This window comes from Protomyctophum parallelum (assembly GCF_964188405.1).
Source record: "Protomyctophum parallelum genome assembly, chromosome: 21".
NCBI lineage: Eukaryota > Metazoa > Chordata > Actinopteri > Myctophiformes > Myctophidae > Protomyctophum > Protomyctophum parallelum.
The window spans coordinates 17,202,909-17,212,193 of record NC_139713.1 but is presented as its reverse complement, the minus strand read 5'-3'; the positions used below and the strand labels follow the sequence as shown (position 1 = coordinate 17,212,193).

At 41.6% G+C, this 9,285-nt stretch overlaps 1 protein-coding gene across 1 annotated transcript; it reads left to right on the top strand.

Moving 5' to 3' along the window:
- Nucleotides 1-378: 378 nt before the first annotated feature.
- ywhah (tyrosine 3-monooxygenase/tryptophan 5-monooxygenase activation protein, eta polypeptide) lies at nucleotides 379-7,729 on the top strand. Its single transcript, XM_083793525.1, has 2 exons — nucleotides 379-837; nucleotides 2,068-7,729. Exons 1-2 carry the CDS (start codon nucleotides 748-750, stop codon nucleotides 2,719-2,721), a joined length of 744 nt encoding a protein of 247 aa, XP_083649651.1. The 5' UTR covers nucleotides 379-747; the 3' UTR covers nucleotides 2,722-7,729.
- Nucleotides 7,730-9,285: the final 1,556 nt, after the last annotated feature.

Here is a 9,285-nt window from a genome sequence, read left to right as displayed (position 1 = left end):
CTATACTGTCATGTTCTCTCTACTACTGTCTGCAGTCTGCAGTGTCTGCACCATCAAAAAAAGAAGAAGAAAAAGCTAATACGGCCATAACAGAAGGGCCAATAATGTCTGAGCTACTTCTTCACATCATGCTTCTGAGCTTCTCTCTCTAGAGATGCTGCTGGGCTGCCTGCAACAACCCACATCCATGCCTTGGCCCTTGCTGCTGCCGCTGCTGCAACTCGATGCAGCAAGCCCACAGTGGCAGTGCGCAGGTGCGAGCCCGCAGCGCTGGGGACTATTTTTAGAAAGTGACGTCACCCTGAAATAGCAGCAGCAGCAGCAGCAGCCCCTCACAACCCCCCTCCCTCCCTCCACCCTACAGACCGGACTGACAGGACAGGACAGGACAGGACGCCCTTTAGCAAGCAAGCAGCAGCAGCACCCCATCCCATGTCTAGAGCGGTACCGGGCCGCATCATTGGGTGGTACTAGACAGTACTATAGGCTAGAGACCGAGATTATAAAAAGGGCGACAACTTTATAGGGCAAAACTGTGCAGCGACAACTGACGATCGAGAGACGACAGAAATCGGCGAAACATATTTATTATTCCATTGTCTTATTCAGAGGATAGAGAGAGAGAGAGAGAGAGACGTACGAGACTTTTGTGCAACTTGGCGTGTATCTCTGAAAGCTCTCCTCCTCCTCCTCCTCCCTCTCCTCCTCCGACCTTCGACGCAGCGCAGCAGCAGCAGCAGAATCAGAATGGCAGCAGACCGGGACACGTTGATCCAGAGAGCCCGTATGGCAGAGCAAGCAGAGCGCTATGATGACATGGCCGCTGCCATGAAACAGGTGCGATTGCCCCCCCCCCCCCCCCCTTTGTGTAATTGTTATTAAAAATTAATAAACGCTCGTTAATTTTTAAGTAAGATTTATATTGAGCCGTACGACGGCGTTGCTCCGCCGCCCGAGCGCCGATGAGTGAGTAGAGTACCGAGTGGGCTGGTTGCAGATGATCGGCCGCTATTTATTTTTCTCTCGGGCGAGCGATCCCGTCGTACGGCGGAGTATACATCATTCTGCTTTATTATTCTTGGTCGTGACAAAAAAATGTCGTTATGCGACAAAATCATGTGAAAGGCCCCGTCATAATGCGTTTATTATATTTCCCTTGACTCGAGCCCATTGTTATCGTCTCTGAGAGCATCTTTGCCTACATCATGACTTGCAGACAAAACGGTGTTAGCATAGTTAGCATCATCACCGTCCCTAGTATCACACTGGGCTGAACTGAACCACTTGGCTTTGTTTGCAAGCTAGCCACTTTAGCGAGCATCTTTCATTTGTATAATCCAGGATTCATTGCCTGCTGCTGTGATTTTGAAATGAAATCCATCCGGGCTATATTTTCACCCCATAAAAAACGCATGTTAAAATGTTCTTTAATATCCTACTCAACTTAACATTTTGTTTCTTGGGATACAATAGAATACGAAAGCTGTATCACTCAGTCACCACCACAGCTTGTGGCTAACAATGAGCTGTTGGATTGGAATAGAGGCGGATCTAGACTTTAACGGTCTGCGTATAGGGCGGATACGGAAACGTCGCATGCATGTAGGCTATGTGTGTGGGTGTGGGTGTAATTTACTGGATAGCGCAGGCGGGCTCTAGACCGGAGCAGAGCACTGAGCAGTAAATGGAAACCAGGCTCTGTTTGAAAGCCTGGTGATGCGAGACTGCAGCATTCAATGATTCAACAATAACAATAACGGATTAGGTGGTAACATGGGAAAGGACACCAAATGTACAGTTTCCTAAGCAATAGAGACATTACTATGTTTTTTTATTAACTTGACACTTTGACGTTGTGGTCAGATTCAGCATCTTGAATTAAGGTGTAGCCCATTGCACAACATCTTGTGTTTCAATATCTGGTCAAATATAGGCCTAGTTAGATCCTACCAGATGCCTGGTCATTCTTCTCTACTAGCTCCCTTCTCTTTAGCATCTCTTAGCATCTTAACTCGAATGTGCTTGTAGTTAATCTGTAATAAGCATTTGTGACTGTGTGCATTCCAGGTCACTGAAATCGGTGAGGCTCTGAGTAACGATGACCGCAACCTGCTTTCGGTGGCTTACAAAAACGTGGTAGGCGCACGGCGGTCGTCCTGGCGCGTCACCTCCAGCATCGAGCAGAGAGCCGTGGCCGATGGCAACGAGAAGAAGCTGGAACTGGTGCGAGCCTACCGGGAGACCATCGAGAAAGAGCTGGAGTCGGTGTGCCAGGATGTCCTCTCCCTGCTGGATGAGCATCTAATCAAGAGCTGTGCCGAAGACCAGATGGAGAGTAAGGTTTTCTACTTGAAGATGAAGGGCGACTACTACCGCTACCTGGCGGAGGTGGCCACCAACGAGAAGAAGGCCAGCGCCGTCGCGTCCTCGGAGGGGGCTTACAAGGAAGCCTACGAGATCAGCAAGAGCATGGCGGCCACTCACCCCATTCGCCTGGGGCTGGCCCTCAACTTCTCTGTCTTCTATTATGAGATACAGAACACCCCCGAGCAGGCCTGTCAGCTGGCCAAGGAGGCGTTTGACGAGGCAATCGGACACCTGGACAATCTGAATGAGGACTCCTATAAGGACTCCACGCTCATCATGCAGTTGCTGCGGGATAACCTGACCCTCTGGGCCAGCGACCAGCAGGACAGTGAGGGGGGAGAGGCCAACAACTGAGAGCTTCCATTGAGTAGTTCATTAGTTAAGAATAGCTACTTCCCCTCTACTCCTGTCAATATCCCCCGGATCCCTACTCTTTCTTAACCACTTAAGCCCTATGTACTTCGTCATACGACGAATAACGGAAATACCAGATCGACAAGCTCACGACGTGTCAAATTATGACGCGTTGTGAGCTTGAAGATCAGCTATTTTTGAAAATGTTGAGCTCTAATGACATGCCCAAAATAGGGGACGCCAGGTGAAAGTGGTTTCAACTATTTCTAATATTCACCTCATAATTCTTTTGTGCCATTTGAATGCTCAATTATGACCTTCAAGATTCAGTTCCATTTTAGTTTGTCAATAGACCTAATCAGTGAGGTTGTGTTGTCAGCAAATGGAAAGACAACTAATAGCATGATTCAACATAAAACTAAAGATTTAGTAATAACAGTACTAAACAGACACATTTTAATTTCCTTATTTTACCAGTCCTCAGATTTGGCAGACCATTGCAATGGCTGGGGCCATATATGTCATTCAATCTCCATCCAAATTTCATATTTCCATATTTTGCTAAAGTCTGTTTATTATTTCAAGCGGAGCTGAGGACGTGTGTACCCTAAAAGGAAATTGGAGCTATGAATGTGCTGAACCATAAAATAATCAATTCCCAATCAATCCAAGAACAAACGGATAGCAAATTTAGTAGCAAAAGTAGGAGCAATATTATCATTTATTTAGTCCTTGTTAGCAAGTAAGCAGTGGAGCTTTCGACTAGCTGATTGATAGCTGACACTGAAGACATGCAAGGAAAGCAAAATGAAGTCTCCACTATGGATCCATATGATAAATTAATTATTGATTGTCCACATTCACGTTGCGTAACTAAAACGATTAGATCATGCTTTTGTCATCTAATTTTGCACACTAATTTCAGAGAAAACACAAAATATTTAAATTGTCCACTAGATGGAGCAGTTAACGAGATAGGCGCTGGGTACTGATGCCATATTAAAGCGTCTACTCTAAGACAAGCATTTATAGGGTTGGACGGTTTCACTGTCCTAAGACAATATGAAATGTTGATGTTCTCGTCATCAATACCGTTACAAGAAAGAATGATGCCACAGTTGCGTCTTGGTTCGTTTAAAAATTCAGAATGAAAAGCATGACAAACCTGCCTTTTAAACAGTGTTTTAGCTACTGTGAGTGTAGTGATTTTTACCAACCCGTCCTGGTCTTCAGTAGTAGTTATAATAATATCAATATGGTCCCTGCTTCTTGAGGTATTTGTCCCGTATATTTGCACATACATGTAGGGCTGTCACAATTATGACATTTTACTTGACGATTAATTGTAGCTCTAGATGATTACCGGTATGTAATAATTGTGACATGCCTGTACATATACATGAAATGTGCACCCTCTGCATTTGACCCATCCTAGCTATTTAAGAGCAGTGTGTGCTAGGGATTTAGAGTCAGACGAGAGTTGCTCAGGGACTCTTGTCTTTGACACACATAGACTGGGCCAGAGTGCGAGGTTGTCTGTTACCCAGACAACCTCTACCCACTCAGCTATGCCCCCCCCCCGGCCCCCCATTCTCTCAGTGATGCCAAATGATCTCAACAGATCACAGACTGTTTGTAGTAAAGTCATATTAGAAGAATGAGTTATATTGAAAAAGCGGAAAACAAATTAAAATCTTAATGTTAAAAGTCTTACTTTGTAACATCCATCGCTATATATGAGTGTTTTTGGTGATACCTCCGGCAGTAGCTACTGTAAAAAATTAATCTTTCAAATAGATAAATAATTTCTGGTACAATTCCCGGTGCCTGCATACTTTTGTTGCGAGTGATTGTGATTAAAATATTGTTCATAGAAGAACATGTTTATGTGGAGTGGTGGTTCACCAGTGAAAGATGATGTAAAAATATATTTAATTGGAAAACACACACAGTGTGACTTTAACTTGCAGTGTGTGGTGGCGGTCCAACAATGCACAAAAGCATTGTCGAGGCAATAATAATAATAACTGTAGGCCAAAAACCCTTTAATATGACTTTATACTAGTAGCCATTATGAGGACGGTAGACTGTATAAAGCAGCCTCTGACTGCCAGTGAAACAGCTGTGCCCTGTGGCCATGTTGTTTTTAAAGTAAAATATGTGGGGAAATTATCCAGAATCCCAAAATGATATACTGCCAAACCCTACCAAGAACAAAATACATAGGCTGAATTATTATTTTGCCCAGAACCTGCCGAAGAATGTGGCATTTTCATTGAATTTATGCCTAACTATTAACTAATCAATATTTCTGTCTACAGTATGGATATCATTTTTACCTTTTAAATATGCATTGCTTACACTGAGTTCAAGTTACAATAAAGTTTTGTAACTGCGCCAAAATGCTTTTGCATTTTCGTCTAAATTGACTAGCCATCTCTTCAAACACCACTCTGTGCTTTCATATTGTGGTAGATATTTATATTTAGGTCTAAATCTTTATTGTGGATGAAAAGAAAATCTTTTAACAAAGTCTGAAGTCAGATAAACTAGCAGAAAGATGCCAAGGATGGGTCAGACAGGTGGGCAACTTGGAGAGGGCCACTATATTTCCACAGTCACTCCAGAGGGCCACATTGCAATCCTACAAGCTCAATACGCGTCGCAATCTTTTTGCTATATTTGAATTGAAATCCTGAATTATCTTTTTATTTTTTATTTAATTGCAATTAAATTCCTTTCAAATGCCTTTAATTATAGTTATGTTAACTTCATGAACTAAATACAAATACATTGGACATTAAAAAAAATACATTGTAATGCTACTAATTGAGCTACTCATTTTAGACTGAAGTAATTAAAGCTGGTTATGTTTGCATGTTTGGAATTGTAACAGCTGAAATCAATAATATCAGTATTCTGATATTAACCTGCAGAACGGGAACCCCTTTTGGTGTTTTAAGCATTATGTTATACTTTAGCTATTGAAAAATAGCAGATCTACAAGCTCATAGTGCGGCACAGAGTGCAAGTCTTTGAATATATATTCTTTCAGAGCGAACGTTTTTAACTCAAATCTTTGCTTCTGGAGGGTCCCTGGAACAACACATTTTCAGATGGGGGTCGGCGGCCAAATACATTGGGGTCCTTGACATGAAATTGTTTGAAAACCACTGATATAGATACATAGGTTTTTCAGAAAACCGTCATGATTTAGAAGACATTTGTAGAATCGATCTCAGGTCTAGGTGAGGGCCGCATGTGGCCCACCGGGCCGCCAGTTGCCCACATACAGTATGAGTTAAGCCACCATCATTCAGAGGTGCTTTAGACTCATCGTGGGGCCTTTGAACCACAAAACCACATGATTTGTCCGTAGGAAAAAGCTGGGGCACCTACCTGTCCAAAATGGAGAGCAGGGTGCAGTCCACGTTCTGTATTTAGGATGTGTACAAATTCAGAGGGTCTAAAGAAAAAAGAAAGTAAGGTATAGCCTAATTATGTATGTCACCGTTTGATAGAGTGAATACCTCCCCCTTTGCCTCATAGAAAAAGAAAAATCCTAATGCGTGCCGTGTCCTATATATCTGGTCCTAAATGACAGAGATGGGAATAATCTTTTGCTATATGAATATAAATGAGTTATACAACTATACAGCAAATCTCAGACCGTAGATTTGAGGAATTCCTCAATAGTTTCTGAATCAGTCAGTAATCATGTGTTTATTATGTGTGTATTTATTGTTAGAATGGGAACCAGATGTACTTTTTTTAAATTGTTTTTATTGTGGGTTTTAAGCAGCACTCGTGTGTTATTAGCATCTGTACTTTTTGTGCCGACTACAATGGTTTTGTTTTTTCAATGTTGGTATTTTGATGCTATAGCACGACCTTGAAAAAATAACAGATGCTTATAAAATAACAAACAGGGTGCTGTGTATGAGTAGTCAGGCAGACGATGACATGTCAAAGCAACATCTGGTTTTAATAATCTCTCTACTATCAAGATGTTAATGGTCCATTTTGTCACCATATAGCCCTATAGTGAAAATAACATTGCAGCCATTTTAATCTTTAGCCATTTTAGCATGACATGTAGCATTTAAATTTTAAGTCTGTGCCATGCTAAACCATAAGCCTATATATATCTCCTGCAAAGATGCGATTTCTTTCCCCTAAATGCATTTTGGAAGCAAATCCAAAATGGGATAATAATTAATTGTTAGGATAAGTTTTTAGTGATGATTGATGACCCATATTTATAAATGATAATATCCACATAATATATTCAGCTGCCTTCTCCCTTTCTTGTACTGTTATCTCTATCATCGTTGTGTGATCCTTAAAAGCGTCCTCCTCACAGACCACTTTCTGTGCTCTAATATATATTATTTATCATGTTTTGTTCATGCCGACAAAGAGAGAACTAATTTGTACTGAGGTGATATCTACACATGGATGTATAGTGTGAAGACAATATATTAGGCCTATCGATCATGAGTAGTTTAGAGAAGAGAATTAGAATTGAGAAGCTTTAAAGTGCACTGTGGTATAGGGCCCATAGTGATGAGTCAGCGCGCTGCTGTGCACCTCCTGGGCTAGGGTTGAGTTTCACCAGAATTGTTTCCTTGTTTCTCTCTTCTAATGCAGTACTTCTCAAAGTGGGGTCCACTCCGGGGACCCCCGGGCTGCAGTAAAAATGAAAAATGTCACTGCTTGTTACAATGTTGTGTACTATACTTAAACCCTGTCACTGTGTGTGTGTGTTGTCTCCACTTGTACCTATATGTTGCCATTTACTCTCAGACTGTCATCTTGCCCCCAGCTAGCCCATGGGAATGTGTGTGCAGCCTCCAGCCATTTTCAGAGACCCCTGTTTTAAAGGCTGATTTGACAGTGTCTGAAGTTTAAGTTGTTGCAAGTACATTTTCTTACGATCAGTATGTGATCATTTAAAAATAATGCCATTAAACATTGCCTACCATGGGAGCATGTTCTACCAGTTTAAGCCCTGCCAAGTGTGTTTTTTCTTTTCTTTTAATAAATCACGGGGATTTTGATTTGTATAGGCTACAGTTAGTAGGGACTGGTGGTAGCTAATGATTACTTTTATAATTTGATTCTGTCATTTATATATTTTTTATTATTGGGTTAATTTACGTTATTAATTTATTCCGTCAAATTGTTAGATAAGACAGTACAAAATTATGATAAATGTTTATAACAAATTATCTGAACCCAAATAGACATTGACATTGCAGCAGTAAGAAAAATAAGAAAAATGACAATCTGTGACATCACTAAAGTATTTTTTTAAACCAGCCAATAATGTATTATTTGATGAATCGATTAATAGTCTGGTGTAGTAATCTTTGCAGTACGTATGTCCATATTTTCTAATGACAAATTAATTAGTTTAGAACAAAGTACATGCTTCATGACATAATTAGTCAGAAAAACAAGAACGCATATCTTTCTTTATGCCATGCACCCTCACTTTTTAAATCTATCCTATCTCAGATTATTGTTTCAAATATCAACTTTTTATCACATAAGTTTTTTCCATGCCAAAGTATAGCAATGATAATAGAAACCATTAGAGACCCCCTAGTGGCTATTGACAGTACTTGATGCAGAAGTCATTTATTCTTCAGTCCACTTTATGAATTTTGACAGTAAAACAAACAAGGAGGATCAATATTAATATTATTAGTGACCAAATACATTCAGTTGCTATAAGTTACCAATATGGGGAAGTACAGTATTCCCTTGATTCATGTGCACATTTCTTCAGAGTAATGATTAACACTCCAAAGTTTAAGGGAAAGAAAGTGTGTGTGTGTGTGTGTGTGTGTGTGTGTGTGTGTGTGTGTGTGTGTGTGTGTGTGTGTGTGTGTGTGTGTGTGTGTGTGTGTGTGTGTGTGTGTGTGTGTGTGTGTGTGTGTGTGTGCCTTAAGCCTTCATGTCGTTAATGTAAAGAAGAAACAGTAATCCATCCATCCATCTTCAACCGCTTATCCGTAGTAGAGTCACGGGGGCAACAGCTCCGCTAGAGAGCTCCAGACTTCCCTCTCCAGAGCAACATTAGTGATTTCCTCCTAGGGGATCCCGAGACGTTCCAAGGCCAGTGAGTCGATGCGTTTCCTCCAACTGCGCCACGGGGTCTCCTCCCAGTGGGACATGCCTCAAGGACCTCCCTAGGGAGACACCCGAGAGGCATCCTAACCAGATGCACAAACCACCTATTTGCTGGCTCCTTTCCAGGCGAAGAAGCAGCGACACTACTCTCTCTCTCTCTCTCTCATGTGACTGAACTTCTCACCCTATCTCTAAGGGAGATGCCAGCCACCCGTCGAAGAAAACTAATTTTGACCGCTTGTGTTCGTGAGGGTTAAAGCAAAGGACTGTATAATGGACTGGTCTATACTGGCACACTTCACCCAGGGGTGTTGGTTAGAACACAGGACAGACAACTTATCTCATTTAAGGGGTTTACTAGGCTTGGATGAGCACAGTACAGTACAACACAACACTTCCTTATATGGGTGGTGTCTGCAATGATAC